Raw genomic sequence first — 27,894 nt, 5'->3', positions numbered from 1 at the left:
TATGCAGCCACCTCTGAGCCAGGTGAGGCCTGCGTGGCTGGTCTCCTCTGGGCCCAGGCGGCTGCTGGGATGGAGCTCACGAGGGGACAGAGGCCCGGCCTGCACTCTCACCCAAACTCCGGAGAAGCTGGCTCTCAGGGGCCCTGGGGCCTGCCTCACCCAGGCCCCGGCCGAAGGTCTCCCTGGATCCTGCCTGGGCCTTGCCCTTCAGCCCTAGGATCGCGCCTCAGTGCCAAGGAACGTGTCTGACCCAGCACAGCACCCGGCCTCGCGATGTGCGGGGGTGGGGGAGAGCCCTCCCTGCAGCCCTGCTCTCAAAGCCTGATGCTCGCATGGGAGAGGGCGGCGGTAGCCCTCGGGGCAGATCCCTAGAACAGGGCGGGAGGAGGACTGAGACTGGGGCGAAGACAGGGTGAGGTGCAGCCACGTTTAATTCAGCCACCAGGGGATCCTAAGGGGTCAGAGCAGAGACCTCTCGCCCTGAAAAACTGAATCCCCAGAGCAAGTCATCTCAACCCTTTCAGAGGGTTCGCTGCCTGGAGACGGCAGCAGCCCTGGCCTGGGCTTCCTGCAATATAGGTGCACGTGGGGCCTGGGGCTGGAGACGGGGTCACTGGCGCCCACCTCAGGCACCCGGGGGATGCAGGAGGCCTGAGGGCCACCAGGCCAAAGGCATTGGGCCTGCCCATGTGTCCTGGGGCCCAAGGTCACAAAGAGTCCCCAGGAGGGAGCCCGGTTTGCAGAAGCTGGCGGGCGGCCTGCCGGCCACTCAAACAGGAAGCCCCAGCACTCCCCGCCCCCTCCCCCAGGGCCCCACCAACCCCTAAGCTGCCTCCTAAGACAGAAGAAGCCATTTCCATCACCATGACAACTATAAACAAAAACAAACCAAAGCCCATCATATGGTATAATCTTCCAATTGCTTAAGATTAATTAGTGCAAAGTGAGGCAGAGCCCTCTGTCACTGGGCCAGGAGGGAGGCCAGCCTCACACAAGTCTGCGCCTCTTGGAGTCCCTCTCCATGTCCCCCTCCTGGGCATCTGCCTCACAGCCAAGCGGGGACACCAGGTTCAGCAGAGGGTCCTCGGAGGCTCGCCCGAAGAGCGCCAGGAGGAGGGCCACACCGAAGCCCGTGGCTCGCTCACCCTGTGGGCAAAGGACACGTGGAAACCCTGTGCTAGTTAAGCCAGACCCAGACCTCAGCAAGCCCACCTCGGTCGGGAGGGGATCTGGACTGGGGAACAGACACCCAGCCCCCTTTCCCTCTGCTGTCCTCCCAGACCTGGGGCCAAGGAGTGCGAAAGGGTGAGTCCCAGGCCCGCGGGCCCCTTGCCGAGGACTGGCTGGCTGGGGAAGGACCGCACACAGCAGCACGCTGTTCCCAGGGATGAGGAGGCCAGAGGTCAGGAGGGACCACAGCTGGCCGGGAGGCTGGGCCACGGGCAGCAGGACCCTCAACACACAGTGTTTCCGATGAGCTCAGCTTGCGGCTCTGGAGCCCCAGAGGGGCTCTGGACATGCATGGGAGGGTGCGAGCCGGGCCAGTGGGGAGGGGACGGTGGGAAGCAGGCTGGCGGGCCAGCCGAGGAGGTGTCCTAACGGGGCTGGGGGGCCCCCACGGGGACCCCGGACTCACGGCGTGCACAGGCGCGGCAATGTCCAGGTGGACCCAGACCCCAGGCCACTCGAAGCCGATGTGCGAGGCAATGAAGAGGCCGGCGCAGGAGCTGGGGCTGTTGTCCCGGTCCTGGGGGGACAGAACAGATGGTGACCCTTTCCATCCCAGCAACGGGGTCAGGGCTGCTTCTGTGAGGGCTGCTGTGGACACTCTCATGCCCCTGGACCTGCCCTGCCACCCTCAGCCACTGCCTCCCCCGGTGTCTGAAAGAAGGGGTCTGGGAAAGGGGCCAGTGCAGGGGGGCAGCTAAGAGGGAGCCGGGACCCCAAGGTCTGCCTTCACCCCAGGGCACGGGGGCAGCAAGCGAAGGGGCTGATAGGGGACAACAGACACCCTGGGTGGGGACGAAATCCAGTACCAGACGTGGCGGACACTAGGCAGGGAGCCCAGTGAGTGGGACACCCCCTCCACAAAGCACGGAGTGGAGGCCTCATGGGGGACCCTCGCCCATAGCGCCGCTGACTCCCCGAGGGTGGGGCCCTGCCCGCCCCGCTCCGCCCAGCTCAGGCGCTGCTCTGAACCTACCGCCACGGAGTTCTTCATGTCGGCCACGGCCGAGGTGAACTCGCTGAAGTGCAGCTCCGGGCAGTAGACGAGTGGGTGCACCAGGTCCCCGCACTTCCTCCCGGACGTCACGCAGGCCGCCTCCCACTCGGCGCTGTTGGTGAGCACAGCGGCGTGGTACTTGCCCGTGGCGATGCCCTGGCAGGTGGCCCCACAGGAGACCAGTGAGAAGTGGACGGAGCCCCCAGGAGAGGGGAGCACACGAGGCCAAGTGGGCGGAGAGGAAACAAAGAAGCCGGAAGAGAGGTGGCAAGAGCCAATGACAGACAAAAGGGGGGGGGGGCTCCCGTCCTGTCCCGGGGTCTCAGCCTGGGTCCACGGCTCTGAGGCCTGCGCCCGCCCTGGGTGCCTCGGACAAGCTCCCTGGCCCCTGACCCGGGTGGGGAAGAGGAAGTGAGAGCAGCCATCCCCCCCGGGAGTCCAGGTGGGCGTAGACTCCCACCTGCGCCCCGGTCAGCGTGGCCATGTCCAGGATGATGTCGGCCCCCAGGTCCTTGCAGGCGTAGGACACACCGTCCGCCAGCACCAGCCTGCCCTCGGCGTCTGTGTTATTGATTTCTACAGTCCTGGGGGTGGCAGAGACCCCACTCAGGGCGGCACTCCTGGGGCACTTGGAGGGAGTCCCTTTGGAACTGGAAGGACCCCATCTAGAGCCCTTGTCTCTGTAACCTCACTGGGGGGCAGAGCCACCCATGTCCCCTGTAGCCATGCGGTGCCAGAGGCAAGAGCAAAGGCCACCAGGCCAATCCTGCCCCATCACTCCCCAGCTGACACCTGGGACAAGCCTGCGCCTTGGTTTCCTCATCTGTAAGATGGAAGAACAGGTTCGTGTGGGCGATGTTTACACAGTGCCCAGCCCTGAGTTCATGAGGAGGATGTGCCGCTCAGGGTAACCCCGAGGACATGCACCTGTGTGTGTGTGTGTGGGGGGGTGTTATTCCACTAGGGCAGGCTGGATCCCCAGCTCTTGAGCCTTGGCCACCTTCCCGGGCAGCCACGGGAGCCAGCAGCCTGCGGTCCAGGGCTACCTGTCACAGGGCATCCTCCGGCAGGATTCGCCCCTGGCTGGAGGGAGCAGGGTGAAATCTGGCCCCCCGTGAGGCATGACTCAAGCTCACCAGCCTGGCCTGGGAAGGAGGGGCCTGCACGCCCAGAGGGAGCCGGGCCGACGCGCAGGGACCCGAGGGGTAGCCTTACTTTCCCGAGTACAGCAGGTGAATGTCGTCGGGCCGCGTCGCGTTCGGCCCCACTGAGTTCTCGGCCAAGCAGAACACGGCATGCAGGTTGTCCTTGAAACCCTGGAGGGGATGTGGGCAGAGGCTCCAGTCCCAGCCTGGCGGCGCTGCTCTCAGGAGGCAGCGGGGCGCAGGGGCGGGGGGCAGGCAGCGGGAGCCGGGTGCGGTGCTGAGCCACGCGCTGGCCTCACTGAGTGCCGGCCGCGCTCCCCGTTAGTCTCCAGCCAGCAAGGGGACCAGAGTAGATGACTCGTGCCCCTTCTGCCACGTCCCCTGCGGGGCTCACGGACAGCCTCTGGCTTGTGGCTCTGCTTGAGAGGGACCCTGGAAAGGCCCATTTCCCCCGCGGCTGAGTTGGGCAGGAGCAAGAGCTGGCCTGGCTCCGGAGGTGCAAGCTCCTTGGCCCTGTTAGAAGCCCCGCCCCATGGGGACCCCACAACCCCCCTTCCTCCTGGGATTCCTGCTTCTCTCTCAGGGAACAGGCCGGACTGCTGACTGGCATGAGAAACTCTGCCAAGACCTTTCGTTCATACTTTAAGTTTGCCCCCAGGAGCCACGCCAGACAGACAGGCCCCGTGGAGAGGGGCGGCCTTGGACTTGGTGAGAGGAAAGGCAGAGCCTCTCAGAAGCAGCCTGAAGGAGCCAGTGAAGGAGGTGTCATCTGCATGGTCAGTGCACACAACACCTTTGCTGCATAAACACTTCATGGCACACGGTCTTTGGGCTCCAAAGGACACCCCCCAACCTCACCCCCCGCCCCAAGTGACCACAATCTCAAGGCAGGGAGGGGGCGGCCCTGGAATCCCTGCTTCTGTCCATTTTCAGAGCTTCTGGCCTCTGATGGGTGCAGAGCCCCGAGGAACGACGGGGAGGCCACGGAGGGCACGCCCAGGGCGCCTTCCTGCCCCAGGACTGCAGAGGCGGGACCCCACTAACCTGCTTGATGGCGGCTCTGAAGGCCCCCAGGATGGCGGCGGCGCCCCCGCAGTCCCTCTTCATCCCTGGCATGGTGGTCTGGGGACGGCACAGACGAAAGAGAGGCGTGAGTGGGCACTGGCCGGTCAGCAGCGGCGCCCCACCTGCCCTGTCCCCTCCTGCCCAGACGCCCCAGCGCCCCCGAGGGGATCCCCAGGCCCGTGGGACCTAGAGAAGAAAAGCCAGGAAACTCCTCAGTAGCAATGGGAAGGAACGGCTGGGGACCAGGGGACCTAATGGACACAGCTTTGGGAGCTACCCAACAGAACTGCACCAGGCAGGGCAGGGGAGGGAGAGAATGAGGGGGGCGGGAGGGGGCACCTCCAGAGCTGCCGTATTCCCAGCAGCCAGGCTGCCACACAGAGCCGCAGCCGCCGCCACCATGGCTCGGAGGCTGGGGTGTGGCCCCGTCACCGGCTGCCCAGGGAACGGGCCCTGCTTCCTTGCACTGGCATTGAAAGCTGTCACCACCTGGCCTCGCTGACACGTTTCTTCTAGGCTCTCTTTGCTCCTCCACGTCACTATCTTGAACGATCCGCTCAGGTTAATGCAAACCCTACAAATGTCAGTGTCCCGTCACCAATCTCACCCCCACCGGCGAGGACACTGGCAGCCCGACCACCATGCCCACCACCCACTGGCACCCACTGGGCAGACGGGCCTCAGGAGAGGCTGCCGGGGACAACAGGCGCCCTCCTGCCACAGAGGTAAGTGTGATTTCCGGTAAGCCCGCGGAGCGCGGTCACGGAGTTTTACACTTCCTAGGCTCCCCACGCTAATTGACAAGCTCACATTTTAAATGAACAGCAGGTCATCACGGGCGAGGATTCGGGTTCAAAATGTACCGAGGGATGTTTTGAACCTTTATCGGACTACATGAGCCTTGAGTTTTAATGGAAACTATTTTTAGATATAAACGGAACTGCTTTTACAATTAGATCCAGTGAAAACGACCCAGCTGGCACTATTGAAAATAAGCCGTCTCTGTTGACCTAAAGTGCGAGGAAGCGCAGGATTGTTTAAATGGAAAAACGGCCTCGGGTCTGGAACCCAAGTACTTGCAAAAAGTCCCACAGAAAACAGCTCAGGGTGGTCCTGGGAACCGTGTCCCTGTCACAGCACAGCTGCCCAACCACAGGCAGACAAAAGCCACCCGGCAATGGTAGGTCCACCCATGTGTATGCCTCGCAGCACCCATTCCTGCTTTATTAGAAGAAACAATTCCCACAGGGACGCTAAGACGGTGCTTGCCCAGCGCACCGGGCTGCCGGCACCGCGCAGAGCTGGGCTGGCAGTGCCCGGCCTTGTTTTCGGCGCCCCGGGGAAGTAAAGGACGGCCAGGTTCACTTGCGTCTCCTTGCGGAAGCAGTAAAGTGATTAACTTAGAAACATCTCGGCCTGAGTACAGGCGCTTCCACTATTCCGCGGGACGGAAGGGAGCCGGGCGACGGAAGGCAGCTTAGAGCGCGGCCGGGAGCCGCCCTGCGTCCCGGCCCCTCCGGCCCGTTCTCCCCAGCCCCCTTCTTCCTGGACCGAACCGCTCCAACACGGTGGCTATCTGGCAGCTATCTTCTCAAAATCGAACAAAGGGGGCCTCTCTCTCCCTCCCAGGAAAAGGGCCATCGTTATTTGTTGCCAAGGGTAAAATTTGAGCTTTTAGGCAAAAAAAAAAAAAAATTCAGATTTTTTGGAAAACTTCTATCTGCCTCCAGCTTCCGAACGCAATGACTTCAATGACTTTTTAAAATGAGAAGGGCAGTGGTATTAACAAATGTGACTGAAAATATATATATTATATGACGAAACGTGCCAAGCTCGAGGTCTGCGTAACCCTGCGAACGGCATCATCCCAATGGCCCACGCACAACATGACGAAGTCATGCGCTCCAAGTGCAAGCCGGACCCGCATGACCTTCAGCGCTGCCGGTTCCGCCTCAGAGCTGACTTTGCTTCGCTTGTCGCGTTTGGTGCCATAGCAGAGAAGGGTGTTCTCGGCTCCGTGAAGCGGGCCAAAATACTTCTCCCTTTTCCGCCTTTAAAAGGAGTGAGCCATCCTTTGCTTTTACATTTCAACTGAAACAACACAGCCCGATACACTAAGTGCAGAAGCGGGTCTGCGGCCACCGCTGCCCCCTACGAAGGTGGGCACCGAAGAGGTTTGGGCACATGTAAAACGATGCCACACTTCTCACTCACGTTTTCCCCCTTTGGAAAGTATAGTGATTTTCATATTTCTGTTAACAGGCAGGCCAGCACTGGATTTATATTGCTATTTTTAAGTGAATTAGTAACGACATCTTTGAAATGTCCCTTCTACACAAAACCTCTGTGGATCCCTGTTTTTTAAGAGCGTAAGGGCTTCTAAGACTAACAAATTTGACCCCTGCTAGTTCTTGCCGATCCTGATTCGTCTTCGAAACCTTTGAAAATGGAGCTGTGACTGTTCCTACTAAGTTGGGGGCCGGTGTCACCCACAAAATGACTAACTCCCAGAAAGCCCAGCTTCTCACTGATCCTCCAACAAGCCAACATCCAAAACAAGCATCTGATCCCAGGAGACACAAGCCCACAGTTCTACCAGCCAGTTCTCACCTGCCTCCAGGGCAAGGGTGGGAGGGAGGGGGTGACCAGCCCCAGGGGACCTAGAGGGGACTCGTTATCTGGGGAGAATTTAAAAGCAGCAATAAACTGACTAGAAGTCTGTCTGCCTGTTGTCATCTGTGGTAAATTATTCCTCCCGAAAAAACCTGTTGTTGGTTGAAGTGAGTCCTAATCATATAAATAAAAGCTTCAAATTGCCTATTTTAATTACTTATCCTTTTAGAAACATTATTCTAATGGATGGTAATAACTGCCAGCTTCACAGCTGGCCCCACACGCACATCGCCTCAGCGATGTGCCTCCAGGCTGGGGATGGTCCCTGATGTTGGGACGCTGCGGGCTGGCCTTGGCAGAACGGCATGCGCGGGGCCAGCAATGTCATACGCTCCTGCCTTCACACGGTGGACACCAAGGAAACCCAAGGGCGCTGTGTGCTCAGGTCTCTTTGCTTCTCTCAATCTATGTGAACACCTGCAGTTGCATCTAAAACGTTTGTACCCCACAGACGTTTGAAGGCCACTAGAATCAACCTCAGAGAACCTCAGAGAACCGAACACGTGGACAGGATCGCGGTTTCTGGAGTTCCTTGGGAAATGGGATTCTTAGCAGTTCCTACCAAGCGATCCTTAGGCTGAAGACTGTTCCTGAGTATTTGTGTTTTGGTTGCTTCGGGTCATAGAAACTCCTCAAAATTAAAATGAACAATGTTTTTATCAGCCATGAGTAACGACAGACTGACAAATCTGGGACCCCTTTCTATCTAGTGAATATAAAGATGTGAAGATCAATTCTGGCTGTGATTGACAAGTCTGCAGGTGGCAAGGCTCGAAAACAGAAACTCAGGCTAATTTCCGCTCCCACAACCGATATGGAGACATCAGTTTTTTCCATTAAGATAATTACATTAATGCTACTTAACGGTGTTAATCCATTACTGTTTTCTTCATTTGTATTCTAATATTTATTCTAAGTTTTTTTCTGGCATGAAAATCGGTACAGAACTCAATCAAAGAGAATTCATTGTTGGTTAATTCACTATCAGTGGTTTTTTTGTTTTTAACCTTTATTATAATTAGTTTCACTTCCTGACTAATCCTGAAAATAATTTTGTTGTTCAGAGAGGGAGGAAGAATGTTTAAAAACAATAAAAACAAAAAAACAAAACCCAGATCATCCCCTGCAGGCATAAAATACACTAGACAGGCTAGAAGTGCAAAAAACAGCAGCACAGTGTCTACCCTGAGTAGCAACTGACATTGGGGTTTGATGTCAGAGAGGTGACAGGGAGTGGCAGGGCCCACGGCAAACCGCAGGGTGGAGGCTGTGTCCACGGGGGCAGCCGCCCCTGAGCTCCACCAAATGTCGCCAGGGGGGAAGGCAGGACCAGCACGGCCAGATTTTCTGAGCTTACGAAAGGTCGGACATCCAGCCTTTCGGAGAGAATTCTCCCTCTTTTTAAAAGGTGGTAACTAACTCAAACTTTAAAACACCATTTGGGCCCTGGCCGGGTAGCTCAGGTGGTTAGGCCGTCATTCCAATACTCCGAGGTTGCAGGTTTGATCCCCGGTCAGGGCACATACAAGAATCAACCAGTGAATGCATAAATAAGTGGAACAACAAGTTGATGTTTCTCCCCTCTCTCTCTCTCTCCCTTCCTTCCTCTCTCTCTCTCAAATCAATAAATTTTAAAAAATGCACCATCTGGGCCAATAGTACACATCTGTGGGCCACGCGGCAGCCAGCACTCGGGGCCTGCTCTCTGCATGAGCTCAGCCTGTCCTCTCCCTTCTAAAGCTTTCTCCTGGGGACGGTCGGTTCTCTTCCTTTCAGATATCCTTAGGCATAAATTTCACGTGTCTGCCCCTTCCAAGTCCCTGCTCGCCCCCCCAGTCTTTGTCACTTAGACCCCAACCCAGGCCTGGTGCACGTGTGTGTGTGTGTGTGTGTGTGTGCGCGCGCGCGGTGTGTGTGTGTGTGTGTGTGTGGTGTGTGTGTGTGTGTGCGGTGTGTGCGGTGTGTGTGTGTGTGTGTGTGGTGTGTGTGTGTGTGTGTGTGCGCGGTGTGTGTGTGTGTGTGTGTGTGTGTGCGGGGTGTGTGTGTGTGTGTGTGTGTGTGTGCGTGTGTGCGGGTAGATGAAGGTGTCTGGTCCCCAATGTTCCTGGTACCATTGGAGCTCCTGTGCCCAGCAGGCCCCAAGTGTGCTGAGTACAGAGGAGGGGAGGCCACTGAGAGGTGGACCAACTCAGGCACAGACGGGCATTCGTTAAGTACCTGTCCTTCCGAGACAAGGGATGTCAAAGGTCCCTCATGGGAGTGAAGGCTGAGACCAGCCTCAGCCACACTCCCTGGCAGCTTGCCTCCAGGTACAAATCCCCCCACTTTAGCTGTCTGTGCATTCTGTCCCGGAAAACCTGGGCCAGACATGGAGATGGTGGGTGGCACCCGGGCCCTTCTCAACGTCACACAGAGACACCTGGTCCCTTCAACGCCGCCTTCCCGAGTCCTGCTTTCCTGCCCTTGAATCATTTCTGCAGCTTTTTTTCTGGATTCTATCCAGATTTTTGGCTTCTAGACTCCTGTTTGCAGTGTGAGCACGTGACTGTGTCCCTCTCAGAAGAGAAACGGGGTTCTCTACACCCACCGAGTCTCCTGCTGAGCCCAGCTCCCGAGACGCGCACCCACTCCGAGTCCTCAGAACCTGGCCACCTGCCTCTAACACCTGAGAGCCAGGAGACCGCCTAGATCCTCCTCCGCTCTTGGGCCCACCTGAGCACCAGCCCAGCATCTCACCTTCCCTTTGATGCTGAGACCCCCCGTGTCATAGACGATCCCTTTGCCCACCCAGGCAATGGTCTGCGTGGCTCCATCCGGGGTGTGGCTGAGGACGGCCAGAGCTGGGGGGTGGAGGGCAGCTTTGCCAACACCATAGATTCCTGCGGGAAGCACAGGGAGGGGTCGGTTAGCCTCAGGCTGAACTGAACTCAGGACTCCCCACAGCCCCCCGGAAACGTCCTCTGCTTCTGAGACCTTTCTCCTGGAGAGTGGGGCCTCCAAGCCCTCTCCCTGCCCTCTCTCCCGCTCCCTGGCCCGTGGGGGCTGAGGAATGCAAATCGGTTCCAAAGCTCTGGACTGCAATCGGATTCTAGGCGAAGTGTTGCCGGGCGCCAGAAAACCCGCTGAGAAAACAATATCGTGTCGTTCCCAGGAAGAAATGCACAGGGTTGCAGAATGAAGTGATTTTTGGACGGCGTGCCGAGGTCACTCCAGCCCACGCCCGTCCTCCCTTCCACGAACCCTCCGCGCTCTCAGAACACGGCACCACCCTTTCCAAGATCACTCCAACCACTGCCTCGCCGTTCAGCTTACGCCCCATCTTCTCAAGAAAGCCATGGCCTGCCGTGGGCAGAGTCCACGCCTTGGGCCCCCCAACCATGGAATAGAGCAATGCCAGCAACTAGGACAAGAGCCAACAAGGGCTGCCTGACACACTCCTCCTCACCCTGCAAGACCCGCTGCAAAGGACGCCTCCTCTGTGAAGCTCCCCCTGGCCTCTCCCTCCACGTGTCATTGGCTCACCTGCCACGGGCAGGTCTCTGAGGTGGCCCCCCGGGGCCCCTGCCCCAGGGTGCTCCTGACCCCCCCCCCCCACCCAGCGTGGGCAGGACCTCGTGCCTCACTGCTGCAGACGGCAGAGGTGATGAGACACCCCCGGGAGGTGAGGTTACAGAGACCTTGCCTGAATCTTGCTTGCTCGCTCCTTCTCGCTCTCTGACTCCGACACCAGCCCCGAGGGGAGCAGCTGCCACGCTGGGAGCGGCTCAGGAGAGGCCCACGGGACAAGGCCATGTGCGAGCCCCCGAGGCCCACTGGGCCTTGCACTCCAGCTTTCAGAGGAGGGCAGCCTGGGGCTGACCCCAGCCCACTCCCCACCACAGAGCTGTGAGATGATGAATTGGGGTCCCTTTCAGCTGCCACCTCCTGGCGTTATTTGTTCTGTGGCCGCAGAGGACTAGTACAGTGACCTGTCCCCAGCCAGTCTGAGAGCTCCGGTCCTAGGCTCCCTGCCCCTCCAGTGCCTGGGGAGTGGGAGCGGGGAGGGGCCGGGTTGTCAGGGGAGGTGGCTTGAAGCCGAGGAGGGCAGCGCATGACGGGTCTGCCCCGAAGGTATCTCCGGGGCACGGCCTCCGGATGGAGGGAGCCACAGTACAAGGTCCTGGTGTGGACGTGACCATGTGCATTCGAGGAACAGAAAGGCCCTGCTGAGTTGGCCCCAGGACCAGGACAGCAGCGCGTGAGGAGGCTGGAGAGGGCGCTGAGGGGAGGACCTGGCTCCCGCGGCTTCCAGCATCTGAGTCAGAGCCTGAATCTCTGCCTCCCTTCTCCCCAAGAGCGGCGTGCTTCCCAGGGTCTGGTCTGGGGGTTGGACACAGGCCCGCTCCTCCCGGGGCGAAGCAGCGACAACGCCACTCTGCCAGCCAAGGTGCCGGGACTGCCCCCCACCCCGAGGCCAGGACCCTCGAGGGCCTGCCCCACCCACCTCCAAACCCTCTGGTCTTCAGCTCCTCGTCCCGGATGACGGTTGGGGTGATCCCCAGTTCTTCTCCAACTTTCTTAATCTCCTGGACGTGTTCGTGGAAAAAACAAGAGAAAGACACGTGAAGACAGCTCTACTCGAGGCAGGGCCAGGGCCCCGGGCCAAGGGGCAGCTGGCGGCTGTGCGGTGGGGGCGGAGCCAGGCCCCGAGGCCAGCGGCTGACTCTCTCGCTCTGAGTGTGATTAAACCCTGGGGACGAGGCTCGCCCTCCAAACACGGCGGTTTCCAGCAGCTCATGGCTGGAGTCCTGCAAAGGGGCCTTCGAGGGAAGCTCTGTCCCTGCTCTGCCCTCGGCCGAGGCTGAGGGCCCCTTGGAGCGGGTGGACAGTGGCCTTTGCCTGCAGCAGGCCCCGGCTTCCCAGGCCAAGTGCAGAGACTGTGAATACTGTCCCTCTCTGGCCCCCAGCTTTCCTCAGACCCTCCCCGGGGTCTCTCAACACCCACCCCATCCTGGTCCCGCCCCCGGCGCGACCCCTGGGGTTACGAACCTCAAGGAAGGTGTCTGTGTTCATCTCGTTGCAGGGTGTGTCCACGATGCGGGCTGCCAGCCGGACGCTGTCCGTGGCGTTTGTCAAGCACTAGGAGAAAACCACGGGCGGTCACGGGAGCCCTGGGACTAGGTGGAAGGGGGCTGTCCCTTTTTGTCCATTCCCCTGGGGACTGAGAGGCGTCAGAGGCACGCGTCCCCCGGGGGAGGCTGCGGGGCCGCCGACAGGACAGCAAGGGGCAGGTGGAGGGAGAAGCAGGAGTGGCGCGCCTGCTCGCACGCCCTGGCTCCCGACCCCCAGGATCTGTGGGAGGTTCGCGCCTGGCCTGGCACGGGCAGGCCCACCTTCCCCTCCAAGCCTCCGGTCCTGCTCTGCCTCCTCGCGGCAGCCGGCGACCCTCGTGCTCGGCCCCGAACGTGCCCAGGGCATTCCTACCTGCGGCCTCTGCCAGCCCCACCGCCTCCCAGGGTGGACGCTGCCCTCCGTCACGGGCACGTCTGGGCCCCAGCCCCGTGCAGGGAAGCCCCAACCCCACGGCGGTGGTACCAGGGGCCTTCAGGAGGTCACGAGGGTGGGGCCCCATGAGGGGATTAGTGTCCCTACAAGGAAAGGCCAGGGCACCCTCCCTCTCTGCCCTGTGGGGACACAGCGAGGAGGCGGCAGCCACCTGAAAGCCACGGAGGGGCCCTCCAGAAGCCACCCCAGCCTCAGAGCTGCCCAATCCCACCCCCCTTCTCTTCTCACGGAGACCCCGGCCATCCTGCGGGCACCTTCCACAGGCCCACAGCCTCTGGGAGCTTCTCTGGATGCCCCCGAGGGGTAAAGCACTCTGTGGCCGCAGCCTCTGGCCCGCTGACGCTCCAGGGGCATTTCTCTGACCTGACCCCCTTGGGAGTGGGGGGACGACCCTTGCCCACCCTTGTTTTCCCGGCCACCGGATGGCCGTCTGCTCCGGGCACAGGAGCCAGGACAGAAACAGGCAGACCTGCCTGCGCAGCCCCCCCTCCGCCCGCCCCCAGCAGCCGGAAGGGAGCGGGACCAGACCGCGGCCACCGCGGGCTCTCAGACAGGGGCACGCGCACACCAGCGCGCCCATCCCAGAAACTGGCCGCCTCCCGGCCTTTCTGTAAGATCTTCCATCTCACTTCTGCTCCGGCGCTGACCCGGAAGTCCTCTGCCTTCTCCTCTGTCTCTGCCCCCGCGTGATCTGCCTCCCTCCCACGCCCCCAAGCTCCACACAGGCGGTGATATTAAAGGGAAAAGCCGCGCGGGTTCAGTGGAGGTGCAGACAGCACCAGGCTCATCGGTGTGTTTTCAGCCCCCATGGTGTCAGGGAGGGCAGGCTCTGGGCCCACCCTGCCACCCCCCAGCCCTGTCCAGTAGCAGCGAGAGCTCTGCCTGTCCCAAGGGAATTACACCCCAAGGCCCCAAAGGCAGGGACACAGGACTGGACAGCTCAGACGTGACATGAGGCAGTGGGGTTCCACCACTTGCCAGCGGACTCACCCCTGGGAGGGCAAGGGTCCCCACCTGTGGGCGTCCCAAAGATCCGCTGCTCATATCTCTACGCAGCCTATGGCCACTGTCTGGGAAGTGTGTCAATGTCCCGAGACTTGTTTCGAGGAAGGCCAGGCGCCCGCTGCGCAGACCTCCAGTGAGCAAGCTCCCCCACGCAGCTGGCGCAGGTTCAAGAGCAGAGAGCACACATGGGGAGCCAGAGGAGGCTCCCAGGACCCCAGCACGTGGCCACCTCAGAGCCACGTGGCCTTGGGGAAGGGTTTGCACCTTGTCACGCCTCAGTGTCCTCACCACAAAAATAGGGTTGTTCATTCATTCATTCCATCCGTGCTCATGCAAGCGCCTACTGTGTGCCAAGCAGGCTCCATGCTAGACTGAGAAGCCAAAGATGTCACGCCTACTGTGTGCCAGACAGGCTCCATGCTAGACTCAGAACCCAAAGATGTCCACGGGACGCAAGGGCAGCAAAGACCACAACATACCATTCCATTCAATGTTAGAGGGGAGGAGGGTGTGAGAGGCCATGGGGATCTGGAGGGGACCAGGATCTGGATGGGGGTTGAAGAGGTCCCCATAAGTGAGCAAAAGGCCACACAGGGGGTCAGTACCTCCTGCGCTCACAATTCAAGACAGACAACGGCTGCAGTGAAGACCCGACTCTGCCCCTTGCTGGCATGGCCCCGGAAAGTCACGGCGTGTCTCTAAGCCTCAGTTTACTCAATTCCAAAATGGGAATGATAATAGGACCCCTTCAGAGAGCTGGCATGACAATTCAGCGACCTGACTCGAGGGTGCACACATGTGCTCGGAGCAGGGTCAGATCCCTGGCAGGCACTCGGGAGATCCCAGCTATCACATGACCAGCTTTGCCTTCCTAAGGCAACGGAGGCAGCGGGGCCAGTGGAGGGACTTCTGCAGTGACCCAGAGCAGTGGGCGTGGGTGGGGGCACCGGGCCAAGTGCTGGGAAAATCACGCATCAGAGCAGGTCCCTGCCCTCCAGGAGTTCCGGAGGTGACAGTGACGGCGTTCCCAAGGCAGAAGGGTGAGGTGGGAGAAAGGGCAACCTGGGTCTGGCTGCTAGAGGGGGGGCAGGAGGTGGGGAGGGCGAGATCTGGGGCAGTCACAGCACAGGGGACAGAGCCTCGCATTCAGCCACACGAGCTGGAAGTCACTTCCAGCCTTGCCTGACCCCAGAAGGATTATTCTGAGGACCCAGTGAAATAGCCCGTGTACAAGCCCACCATAAAGAAGGGCGTGAGATACATGTGCACAGGGTTATTAACACGAAAGCACCCAGCATGCTTAGGTGCTCAATAAACACTGGCTGAACAGGACCGCCTCCTGAAAACAAAGCCCAGCCCGAGGAAAGGTACCTGCAGCCGTTTGCCAAGGCACCTGGGGACATCTCAGGGATTGCAGCAGCCTTCCCATGCTCCCCACGGAGGGACAGTGCGCTCCCCAGACACCCCTCCCTGCGGCCCAGGCACACTATCTGAACGTCCAGACACCCACTTGCAAAGTGGACACTTCCATTGGCCCGTTGTCTTGTCCCACCAGGAAAAACTCCACAGTGACCGTCTTCTCTGCGCGCCGCGCCGCGCCTGAGCGGTGAGTGAACAGCGGGAAGGCTCGGGCCAATGCACAGGCGGAGGCGAAGACGTCAGACCGCTCGCAGACCATCTGCAGCACAGAGAGGGCTGGGCTGAGGGCTGGAGGGGACAGGACCCAGGGAGCTGTCATCAGGAGGGGCCGGGGCCCGCCGCTGGGTCAGAGGCCACCCCACACACACAGTCTGGACACAGGAGCTCCAACCATGCTATTACCCCAAGCCTTGCCCTAAACCACTCACTGCCTTGCTACCTGAGAAACAAAACCTCAGCCACCAGATGCCATCTATGGCCTTCCAAGACAGGAGAGCAGGACATGAAGGGACCGATGGGAGACCCTTGTCTGGGTCTGAGTCTCAGATTTGTCTACAAAACTGATCTGGGGGAAGTGGCTTCGCGTCTCTGACCTCAGATGCCCTGTCTGTAAGGCCGGGGTGGGCGACAATGTTGGGGCTGCGGCAGCCTCTGAGCTACCGTGGGCCAGAGTGCTCTGCCAGGCCCGGGCCTGCACAAGGGACACGTGCTCCCTGCTGAGAGCAGCCAGCTTGTCTCTGCAGCACTCACCACAATGCACCGATGAGCTCCCGGCGGCAGGCAGGTCCGCACAAGCCGGGTGACGAAGTGGGCGGCGGAGGGGCTGTTGTGCCGGCTCACCCGGGAGGGCAGGGCGGCCACAGTGGCATAGTTCAGGTAGAGGGGACAGCTGTCCGTGGGGTTGGGGTTGAGTGTGCTTAGAGCGGCCTGCCAGAGCTGGGTGGAAGGGGAGAGACAAAGACAGACACAAGGCTTCAGTCCACGTGACAGGTGGCCCGGCAAGGCGAGTCGGGGCTTGCAAGGCTAAGGCGCACGTGTGCAGCGTCCCCAAAGCTCCTGCCGTCCACAATGGAGGCGTGTGGCCTGTCCCTAGAGCTCAGTGTATGTGTCTCCTGGCACAACTGCACCCCATGGGGCCGAGCAGTGAGAATTCAAAGGCTGGTTTGGGGGCTGCTCTGTTTCGAACGCAAGGAACCAGCGCTGGGGGTACCCCACGAGGTGCCACTGGAAGTGGGGGCAAGTGGGCACAGCCACGGGGTCTGGAAGGAGGCAGTTCCTTCGAGGCGGCCCGTGTGCGCGGACTGGTCTTGTCGAGGTGGCGGCCCGGGCCTGGAGGCCGGCCTGGCCCTGCGCGCCCTGGAGGCGGCGGCGGCTGCGGCGCACGGGCGGGCGGCGGGCGGGGGGCGCGGGCGCGGGCCGGGCGGGCCTCCGCGCCTCCCGCAGCCCGACCGCGCCCGTCCCCCGCCGGCCGGCAGGGCGCGCAGGGCGGCGGCGCGGCCCGCTCACCTCCTCGGTGACCCGGGGCTGCAGCTTCCCGCGGATGTGGCTCCAGGGCACGCGGTGCAGGTGGGGCAGCCGGCCGAGCAGCAGCAGCGGCCGGTTCTGCGGGTCCGCGTCCCCGGCGCTCGCCTGGAACTGCAGCCCCACGTTCGCCATCTTCCCTGGCCCGCGCCCCACCCGGGCTCCCGCTCCGGCCCGGCCTCGGCACCGCCCCGGCCCTGCCCGGCCGTCCGGCCCCGCCTCCCCCGCCGCTCCGGGCCGCTCGCGAGACGTGCCGGGCCCGCCCGGGGCGAGGGGCGGAGGGCAGGGCCGCGCCGGGCGCACAGGGCCGGGCCCGGGCTCCGCGCAGGCCCCAAACTCCTGGCCCCGATCTCCGGGCGGGCGGCGACCCGCAGGCCTCCTCTCGAGCGGGCCCCAACCCCGGGCAGGCCCCCAAGTAGGTCCTGCCCTCGGAAGGAGGAAGCGCGGCACTCCGGACGGCCCCCTGGCAAAGGGCCCTGGCCCACGGCCCCAGCAGGCAGCCGACCCCCGTGCCCTTGACCTCCAGCGGGTCCTGGGCAGGCTCAGGCTCAACCTCAAGGGCCCCTGGGCAGTTTCCACGCGGCTGTAGCGCTCATGAGCCTGACGCAGACCCAGCCCCCGGGGTGAGGCAGGCCCCCCGCGGTCTCTGCGCGGCCCCCCTGCCCTGACCACACCTGCCCGCGGCCGGTGTGGACTGGCATAGTGACTTTGGATCCGGGCCAGCTCGCAGTTGTAAGAGGGCCCCACTGGCTAGCATGCTGGGTAACGTCAAGTCTCTTCCAACTCACTTAATGGGCTTCTCGGCATTGCTCAGACCCCTGCTATGTGCCAGCCCCTGTCCTGGATGTGACAGGGCTGTCAGGGAGGAGGGCTTCCACCCAGGCTGCGGTTTCTGGGATGGCCAATTATAAATTGTTGAGTGGGGGACACTCCCCCAGCACAGCCCTCTGCAGGACTGGTCAGCCTCCCACCTGCTTGGGGGGAAAGGAGGGGGCGGAAGAAAGGGGGAGTCAGTGGATGGTTTACAAGACAGTGCCTGAGTCACCTGTCATTGAAGGGGGGAGCACCTGGTAGATGGCGGGTGTGACGCCGGGGAGGGTCCTGGTTTCCTCTGTGGCTCAGATACAAATTTCAGGGACTGGTGACCCAACTGTGGAAATTGTACCCAACAGTCATTTAAAAATAAAAGTTGCCCTCTCCTGCCCATGGCTGGATATTCATGGGCCTTTGGTTGACACCCCTCTCTGTCACCTCCTCTTACTGAGTTCCTCTTTACAATCAACCGTGACAAGTACCGAAGCCAGCTCCCTAGTGGGGCATGCGGCTTCCAGCCCCTCTCCCAGCTCAGCCCCCGGGCCCCCACCCCCGCCTGGCTTGGGACCCGGCCACAGGCCACGCTTGCCCCTGCCCTGCCTCTCCTGTGGCTCCCAGCCGTGGGCCTTGGCGACATCCCACTGGACAACGAGCTTCAGCACGCTGCAGGCAGGTCATTTTGTCTTTCTTTCCCGGCGCCGGGCACAGAGCAAGCGCCCCAAAGAACCGTCGCTGAGAGTGCAATGGATCCCTTCAGAGCCCTCAGCTTTCCCGACATAGAAGTTGTGCTAATTGGAACATATTGTCTTCAGAGGGTTGCACAGCAGCTGCGCGTGTCCACACGTTTGCAAGGGGCACAACGAGCGCGTATGAAGACCCATCACTCTTTTCTTCTGTTCGCAAACACGCTGCAGACCAGCTCAGGGTGTTCCAGCAGTGGGGCTCGTCCTCCTGGGCGAGGGAGGGAGGCAGGGCCTGGTGGGACTGCACAGGCAAACAAACGAGACGGGGGGCGGGGGGGCGTCCAGGTGGGGAGAGGCCAGGGCAGGGAGCGCGGACCCAGGGTGCCCCCCGGGCTCAGTGTGAGACAGAGAGTGGGAGGACTGGGTGATGGCGGGGGCTGGGGCGCCTGACTCACTCCATCGACTTCTGCAAACCAGGGCAGGATCCAAGCAGCATTTCAGAAAGCCCGGTCCCGACTGTTCTGTGTGCAGGGAGGTGGAGCAGGGAAGAGACTGTCAGTGGCGAGATGATTGTGGAGGTTCTTTCCCTTCCGATGGCCCCAAGACAGGATGAATGCCGGAGTCAATTCAACCACAGTTATTGAACACTTATTCCCCACAAAGCAAGAAAAAAAAACGGCAGATACTTGTTAGAAGAAGATAGGACCGATTCTGGGTTTAAGCCACCCCTGAATCGAAGGAACCCAACCAAAACAGAACGTTAAGGAATGATTCCCCTTTGGGTGCCTGACAGTTTCCTCAAGCAGGAGACCCTGGCAGACACACAATTTTCCAGGACAGGGCACCTCCCACTGTACTTCTCAGCCTCCACACCAAGTAAGACAGGCAGCACTTTGTTCGGGCTACATTTTCATGAAGCCATTAATCCACAGGTTAGCACATATTTCAGTGAGAAACTCACCTCAATTACATTTCCTTTAGAAAATGAACATGTAAAATAACTTACCAGATCTTCAATGCAATCCAAAAAGAAATGCATGCTTTTGGTGACTGGAGACTCCTTCTAAACTCAACTGGGCATTCAGACTTAGGAGTTGAGGGGAAAAACTAAAAGCTTCTGGAAGAAATCAGAATAAAGTTCATAGGACTCATTAGGAAGTTGTGGGGTACGGGTCACATTCTAGACACACTTTTGAAACCCCATCATGGGACATGGCTCTGGGCGTCGGACCTGTGCCTTGTTTGTGTTGCATTCTGGAGTTCACCTATCAAATCCCCCGACACCTGCTTGGACTCAGCCCATCGCCACAACTCTGCCAGACCCTGCCACAGCCTGGATGAGAAGGAAGCACTGACCCCCCACCACCCCGGGAGCATCTGCTTCGTCTTTCCGGTGTTTTCATTTCGTTCATTCAACATATATTTACTGAATATCAACTCTGAAAACCTCCAGGCCAGGTCAGGCTTTGGAGCTGCAACAGTGTGTATGCGTCCCCCAGGGTGGGGAGCAGATAGTGGTAACACCCAGAAATCCAGTCCCCGGGAGCTGAGTTTGGGGGCGATGTGGGAGCGGGGTCTTGAGGGTGGGTCTGTGGCCCACAGGCTGAGCCCTGACAAGGCAATCAATCGTTGAGCAGAGCCCAAAGCACTGAAGGGCACGGTTCACCCCAGAACCAACAGAGACTCCATCCACCTTATGTGGGTGTGTCACGCCTGCCTAGCCACGGAGTTTGGACTTGACCTTGTGCGTGCCAGAAAGCCAGAGGAAGGTGCCCCAGTCAGGACCGATGGGAAGTAAAGGTAGGGTGTGTGCCTGGGGGACAATGACCCACTGCTTCTTCCTCACAGGAGGCAGAGGAGGTTGGCTCAGCTCCAACCACCTCCCGCCTGGGCGCTGTCCTAGAGCAGCCGGCCCGGAAGGGAGGCCCCATCCGACAATGACGGGACACGTGCAGGGCCTCCCAGAGTGCTGTCCTGTGCGGCCCGCGCCTCCCCTCATCATGGCCTCCATGCCTGGACACCAGGCAGGGCCTCAGTTCCACTTTGTAAATATTGTTGGATGTGCTGCTTGGAGGGTTTGCACCCAGTGCGCCCCGAAGGACTAAAAAGAATCTCTCCAGCAGCTTTTCTGAGGCTGCATTAACTCCCAGGAAAGGTGAAACACCAGTACACAGTATACCCTTTACCTGCTCAGGTATGTGTGTGTACACGGACATATATACTTTTTTTTCTTCTGCGTCATTTAAAGTTAGTTGCATACACCTAACCCTAAATACCTCAGTGCGTCTCTCACAGGGACAAGGACATCTGCGTCCTATCCATGGAAACCTGTCATTGAAGCAACGCTATGATCCGATAGACGGTCCACACCGTCATCTCTTTAATTATCCCTGAAATGTCCTTCGAGGCCTTCGCTCTTAAAATCAGAATCCAAACAGGGATCGGGGATTCTGCTTGGCTGTCCAGGGCCTCCGCTCCCCTCTTTAATCGAGGAGAGTCTCTGCCTTCGTCTCTCCCGGCATGGACAGGTCTCCCTGCAGGGCCCACAATCGAGACTCGCCAGCTTCTTTCCTTATGATTAGACTTGGGGGTCAATGTTTTGGCCATCATTGCACATGGTGTTTCCCAGGGCCCCTGATCAGAAGCCACGTTAACAGCTCCCGCTCCTGGCCAAGGCTGCTCGCTTGGTTCCCGCGGGTAAACAGACATTGGTTTCCACGGTCAAGCTTCGGATCCCGCATCCTAACATGGGGTTTGACCCTCTGAGGCTATTAGGGTGTCCTTCCTGCTTCCCCTCAGCCACTCGCCCCGGTGGCTTTAGTATCCGATGATGGTCTCTGCCTGAATCGAGCACCGGCTGCGGCCTGGTGACTTTCTAGCCTTCTCCTCTCAGGAGGACAGAAGACCCCTGCCCTGCCTCCTCTCCCCCCAGGACTGGCCACGTAATTTGTGGGACTCGGTGCAAAAATGAAGATGCAGAACCGATTCTTCAAAAAACAATTTTAAGATGGCAAAGCATGGAACTCAACATGGAGCCCCCCGTGAGAGCGGCGGCCGCACGCCCAGGGGCCGCCCTGCCCCCCCATGACATACTGGCATGCACGTACCTTTCAGGATCGCCCCTCCCTGGGGCCCCTCCAAGGCCAGCGAGCCCCATCAGGCCGGCTCCTGTCTCTTTCACACGTTCCTATCTGTTCTCCAGCACTTTGGTCCTTCCTGGAACAACAAGATGACTCCCAGACTCACGTTGTTCCTTCCTGGCCCCAAAGCTAGAGTGGGCCGTGCCTCGGAGAAGCCTGTCCTGTGGGGGGGTGGGGGGAGTTTAGATCCCAGGCCCAAGTGCGAGGTGCGCCCACTGCTCCCACCCCCACTGCCGCTGACCCTTCTGGAGGTCGGGGGTAAGATTGGTTCCCTTAACCTCCCGAGGCTGCACTGAGTCCTCCGATTCAGACCCCGCACTGCTGACTTCTCCCTCCCCTGCCGCCACCCCACGTCTGACGCAGGGAGGACCCCGGTCCCTTATCACCTTCTAGGGACACTCACTCCTCCTTCCCTGCTACACTCACCCAACAGCCTCCGCTTCTGACCACAAACCTATTGTATGGAGTTCACGGTTTCTCAACAGCGCGTCCTTTCTCTGTTCTTCGAACGCATGCCACCGGCATGGCCAACATGCGCGGGTTTCTGTGTGGTGTGTGTGTCTGGGGTACACCCGAGTCCTAGGTTCCTGTCTGTAGGCAATGTCGGCGGCCTCTGCTGTCTTCGTTTCTTTCGTGGACCCAGTTTTCGAACACAGAAAACGTTCCCACGGGCAAACACAGAGGGACGCACGGAAGCCCAAAGGGGCCGCCTCTGCCTCCTGCCCTTTCCTGCTCATCCTTCCGCAGGGGGCAATCTTTATTAGTTTTTGGTTTATCTTTCCTGGTTTCTATTTGTTTAAAAATACATTTATTCACGCATCCGACACAAAGATAGCAAGCTGCACGCAACCCTTCACGCTTCGCTTTGAGAACGCATGTCTGGCGACGTCACACCGATCCGTGTTTTTACCTGTAGAGGCAGCGGGACGAGCGCGTGCGTGAACAGAAGCGGACTCGGGGAACCGTTTCTTAATCATGAAAAGCATCCCTTCTAACACCCATGTGGGGGACCCCTTGATAACACGAGGGGACCGAGCTAGCTGCCCTGGGGGTCCCTGGCCATTCTAAGTGGCCTAAATTCTTCTTCCAGGAAGGCAGACATGTCAGGTGGCAATAATCCCTGCGTCTCAGGAACTGAACTCCTATTTACTTCTCAGCCCCGGCAAAATCACCTTTGTAGCTGCACAAGTTTTCAAGGGCACTTTGAAGACCTGAAGCCTGGGGCTGGGGGCACCGCAGGAAAGAGAAATAATTAACAGACCGAATGGTTCTACATTCCTTGAAACAAACTCAGCGTAGGAACATGGAGATGCTCAGCAGAGACGAAGGGCAAATGTGTATTTTTGATCAAGAAATCTTTTCTTGAGAAAACCTTCACTAGCAGGATCCCTTTAAGCAATATATTTCTCTAGTGCATTGAGGATGATTCAATCTTCAAACACCTGAGTCATATTTTTCCCAGAAACAGCCTTGTGTCAAGCAACACCTCTGTGGTATCTAAATGTGGATCTTTTAAAAAGCAGAAGAGTTCTGGTAGCGGGGCAGGGTGAGGAGACGGCAAGGGAAAGAAAAATGAACCAGAACTGCTAGTTTTTTATAAAGGGCCATGAGAGGGAACTATAATATATATATTTGTGTATTACACACACACACACACACACACATTTTTTTCCTCCCTAAATCTAGAAGGTTCTACACTTTGGGCTGGTTCATAGTTACGGATGAAAAGGACTGAAATGAGGCAACCCTCCTTATGTGATATCACAGTGCAGATTCCCATGCTCGGTTGGAAAGGAGATCACTGATTCCCCCTCCATGATTTATAAAGCTTGAGGGACGTAACCCATCACAACAGAGTACAGAGAGCATTCCGACCGGGTCCATGGACCTCCTAAGGTCTTCATAAATCTGGCAGTACTTCCACACTGCCTATGAGAACCATAAAAAGGCCTTCTGAAGCCTTTTTCTTAACATGCCGGGGACACAGTAAATGTGCGCTCTAAAGTGCTGTCCTTAAAGCAGCCTGGTTACGTTGTGAACTAGGCAGCACACGAGACGTAGTGCGTATGCCAAGTCCCACCCCCCTTTTTATTCCCCCCTTTGAATGAGAAGCCACATTCCCTGTCCCCATCCCCTTGGGGAGGCCGGGAGGTAAGTGGGGAACAGTGGGCTGTCAGGATCAGGGTGCCCCAGCTGTGATATTTAACCTTTTCTACCTCAGGGCACATAAACTAATGACTAAAGATCTGCAGCACACCTCCAAAATTTTCCCCCTGATGTGACCAAAAACACGGGTGTAATTTTGACCCGTTCACCCCGGACGTCCACGGTGTTGGCGGCTGTCGTTTTTTACGTGGCCATCCAAGGGGAAGGAGGACTGCACGCTGTGACAAGCCTTGTGGCGGCGCGCTGGCTGAAAACTGCCTGGGTTGTGGATATCGCGGGGGATGGAGGGGCAGGGATGGCAGCCAGCTTGGGGTTCATGACCTGCTGCTGGTCCCCGCACCTTCGCCGGGGACCTCGCAACCCCTGTTGTGCAAAACTCACGACTACGGCCTGCACGAGGCACGCTCTAAGTGCTGAAGTCCTGTATACATTTAATTATTAGCATGAACCGAAGGTGCTGTCATTTTTTAACTCGGCCAGCCTTTTAAATGGATAACCAACCTTGAGGCGTAATTGGATTTTTTAAAAAAAATCAATTTCTAGCCATTGCACCGTGTGGGAACGAAGTGCTACATTCTCAGGCATTGTAAAATCAGTTTTGCTCGAGACTATTTTTTTTCCTCTTTACAACGTTAAAATGACACGACCCAGCCTGGTAGGCGTCGGGTGCATACATATACCTCCTTCAACAGCCACAAAGGCCCACGTCCGCACCCCGAGCCCCATCACAAAGGACTCCCCCCTCTCTGTTCAGTGGGAGGGTTAGTCATCAGCAGCCACCTCTTCACCAATTACTCGAGAAACCGAGCCGGGGACAGTGACGCACCACTGTCTGCACATCCCTCTCCGCCTCAGCCGGGCCTCATCTTTGTAACAGGAAAAAAATCCTTCAGGAAGCTTTTACCAAATCACATCTTGACCATTAAATCTTTCTTGAAGAAGGTCATTTAATTTCATGCAAAGAAGTGGACAATTAAAATGGTGAAAAGCAGCCCTGGTCTGGAAAGGAGAAAGAGGGAAGATTCTAGTTCCGGTCTGGGGCTGCGCGCGCCCTGGGGCCTCAGCAAGCCCTCGCATGGGTCTCAGTTTCCCCACCTGGTAAAAGGGGGGGCGGGGGGACTGTCATGGTGTCCCGAGTCAGAACGCCATGCTCAAGAAACAGCTGGTTCCCTCGGCTCTTCCTCTGAGCAGGAGACCAATGATGCTGCCCAGGACCCCTCTGCCCCCGTTATGCCATCTTCTTACAAAATGAGAGACATGGCGATTACTAATGGCGGGATTGGGATGATGAGCTAAAAGCGATTCTGGAATAACAGCTGAGAAGCAGAAAACGCTAACCCAGGGGTCTGTTCTGCCGAAGCTGGGATTAGCGTACGCTGTGTTGAATGGCGTTTCCTTGAAATGGTCCCTTTTGCCCAGATGCCGGGGCTCAAGGGCAGGCCCACGCAATTACCCGAGCGCCGGGACAGTCCAGAGAGCTCACGAGGATGACCGCTCAAATGACTGTTTTCTTCTCAACTGGCCAGATCATTGGGCCTGTGGAATGTCCCTCTGTACTGTCAGAAGGCTCGGCCGTAGACTGGCCGAGGGACATCAAGGGCGGCGTGGAGTCGGGGACAGGATGCACAGAGCACACGGCGCCGCCCCCAAATGCCGAGGCCTAACTCTGAGCTGCTTTCCGACAAGGTGACCCCCAGAGCCCTCAATGGCTCGCTCTAATACCTGTCATCCTGAGGGGGGTTGCTCTGCCCTCGATTTCAAAACAAAACTCAACGAAAGCATGAGGCAACAAGGTTGAGAGGTGACATCTGGGGTGGTGAAGGGAACGTGGAGAGAGAGACATCAGTCTTTAAGGGCTACCCAGAGAAACCGACTCTTCGAGGCCCACAGTTGCAGGGACACAGTGCGAAGTTCCAAAACGTGGCTGATAGCAAACGACCCAGGTCTGTCTCACGGAATCTTGGGAAAAAATGGAAATTCCATCAACGAATCAGCACCACTAAACCACGGTCCTATGTTCCCCACACAAACAGCCATCCCTTCTGTGAAGATATGTCATCCAAGTGTCTCTGAATGGTTCCCAGGTTTTGACTAGAGGAAGGGACTTGATGATCAAAAGGGAGCCAGCCTGTAGGGACAGATCATGCGAGGCCAGGCTAGTCATGGCGCGTGCGGTGCAGACCAGGAAGTGGCCGAGGTGACTCAAACTTTGGGTTGTGAGCGGAGTTCCTGAAGGGTGTTCACAATGGCGAGCAGGGGACACCTACACTCCGACCGCTCTACAGTCACCTGGGCACGCGGAAGGAACCACCACGACCCCCGCCCTTCTGGGCACACCCGAGGCCAGGACGGGGCCTCCCAGCTCTCTGCTCAGCAGGCAGCGCGTCTGGCTGTGCCGGCAGCACCCCTGCAAGAGCGGGCTGCCAAAAGCTGAGCTGGGAAAAGCCCGTGAGGTGGCCACACAAGAACGCGCCCCCAGCCCCCAGCCCGAGCTGCCCCATCTACAGCAGACCTCAGCAGGACGCAGCTCTGCCACGCTCCTGCTGGTCTAGAACATTCTTGAAACCCGCGGGACATGTCTATCCTGTGATGTGATCTGATGACTGCACAGAGCCGATGGCTATCGAGCAGCGGGGTGGCGGTGGGGGTGGGAGGGCTGCAGTGTCTCGTCAGAAACGAGGGCAGAGCGTGGGGAGAGGAGGGTGCTGTGCTGTGGCCTCAGACAGGCGTGGAAGGCGAGAAGGGCCAGACACCAGCGCAGTCACGGGACCCGACACCCAGCTCGCCAAGGCGACTCCTCAGAGAGACGGCGCCTGCTTCCGTGCACGTGGACCCTGGGCTTTAACTGAAGACACAGATGCCCGTGGAGCCTTGAGAGCACTGGGCACACGCGGGTGAAAGCTGGCGCTTTGTTGACAAGGAGCCATGCTGGCCTTGGAGGAGACGCAGACATTTGAGGGGAATAGAGTCATGGATGAGTCCAACTGGCAAACACTGTCCCTGAAGTTCTCAGTGTGACAGGACGGAAATAGCCCAAGTCATTTAGAAGGTCAAGTCCCCGGGAGCCTGTGTGTAAGCGTTACTTCCCAACAAGGCACACAGATGAAGTTTTATTTGACGATCTCCAAGTGGTGCTTGGTATGTATGTAAAGCACAGATTTCCGTGAGAAAATTATCTGCCATTTTGCCCACTGGAGAGCAGAGACACCGGTCCCTTGGAAAGTGTCCTCTAGATAGAGAGATGGACCTTCTGACACTGAGGCCACGGCCTTGGGCACAACAGCCACCGGCCCAAACCAGCCCTCCCACACCCCAGATGCACCAGAAGTCACTGCAGGAGCGCCAAGGGTAAAATCAACACCAGGACTGCCGGAGGTGTTTAATCTGCACGACTGCTTTATTGTACAAAAAGTTTCCAGGAACAGTAAATTAGTTTTAAAAAAGGACAAAAACAAAGGCCTGTTGGATAGACACGCTCCACTAATTGCTTTATTTAAGCACACAAGAAAAAAGTCTTATCTGACCAATTAGGTGGGGAGGGTTGCATTACCTTCGAGAAGCTGTTCGCTAGGATGCCACACTGAAAGCACTAGTGTCAAAACAAATAAACAGAGCTGTCCACGCGCAGAGCGCCGTGAGCCGTCAGAGAAAGACACTGCTTTGCGCCCGTGGTGAAGCCCCCGCCTCATTAATAAAAGCAGAGGCAGTGGATTTCAGCTGCAATCTGGGGAGACCAGGAGCTGAGGGGTGCCGACAGGATGGGAGCCCATGTCTCCTCTGGCCCAGGCGGACGGGGCCCCGGAACACAGAGAGGGGTGTGTGTCCCTGCTGGCCCCCGTCTCAGGCCAACCCTGGGCGACAGGAGAGATGGACTGAGCCATCCTTCCGGCCAGGGCCTTCCCACAGACAACAGCTCGGCAAGCCCAGGAGCAGTCCCTTCAGGGGAAGGAAGGCCCCGAGATCGCAGGACACCATGCCTGGGCTGCTCTCACGGTCCCCAGGGCCGATCTACCCCCAGTGAAGGCTCAGCAGGAAAATGCAGTGTTTGGAGGAGCCGGGCAGCCAGCACGCAGGCTCCGGGGCCACTTGCTGCTCAGGCCACAGACAGGTGGCATTGCCCCGGCTTCCGCCAGGATGGACGGCCCTCTCACCGCAGCGGAAGCCTGAACACCAGGTCTAGTCAGAGCCATGATTTCACCCACATGGGTTGGGGGACAAAACCAACCCTAATCGCCCTATTCACTGAAAATAAATATAAATAAATAGTGATGCTTTCATAAAGGGTCACTTTCCTCCAAGGACAGTTAGGACAGCACTTTAAAAGCTTTACAGTGATCCAGTTTCAGCGTCACAGACCCTCTGGGAGGAAGCGCCTGGGCGGTACCGCCCGGCCCCCAGGAGCAGCCGGTCTACAGACAGGGACACCGGGCTGCGCCGCCGGGCTAGGGGTGGCTGGGACAAGGAAGGACGCCTAGGTCCTCTCAACATCGGTACTA

The 27,894-nt window shown here is 58.8% G+C and overlaps 1 protein-coding gene across 2 annotated transcripts; it reads right to left on the bottom strand.

The window, feature by feature from the left end:
* Positions 1-901: 901 nt before the first annotated feature.
* On the bottom strand, positions 902-16,789 carry NPEPL1 (aminopeptidase like 1). Of its 2 annotated transcripts, none has more exons than XM_090286605.1 (12): positions 16,582-16,787; positions 15,826-16,011; positions 15,167-15,334; positions 12,136-12,225; positions 11,591-11,672; positions 9,844-9,986; positions 4,414-4,491; positions 3,440-3,540; positions 2,685-2,808; positions 2,204-2,380; positions 1,637-1,747; positions 902-1,146 (listed from the first exon to the last, which is right to left on the bottom strand). In XM_090286605.1, exons 1-12 carry the CDS (start codon positions 16,729-16,731, stop codon positions 988-990), a joined length of 1,569 nt encoding a protein of 522 aa, XP_090142731.1. In that variant the 5' UTR covers positions 16,732-16,787; the 3' UTR covers positions 902-987. The 2 variants fall into 2 exon arrangements, with proteins under 2 accessions (XP_090142731.1, XP_090142732.1); XM_090286606.1 differs by having other exon boundaries at positions 1,079-1,146; positions 2,204-2,336; positions 16,582-16,789.
* Between the last annotated feature and the right edge of the window lie 11,105 nt (positions 16,790-27,894).

The sequence above is a fragment of the Furipterus horrens genome, unplaced genomic scaffold (genome assembly GCF_987537825.1).
Source record: "Furipterus horrens unplaced genomic scaffold, mFurHor1.1.pri manual_scaffold_8, whole genome shotgun sequence".
In the NCBI taxonomy this organism is placed as follows: Eukaryota; Metazoa; Chordata; class Mammalia; order Chiroptera; family Furipteridae; genus Furipterus; species Furipterus horrens.
Note: the sequence above shows the minus strand (reverse complement) of the source record. Positions and strands in the feature narration are given on the sequence as shown.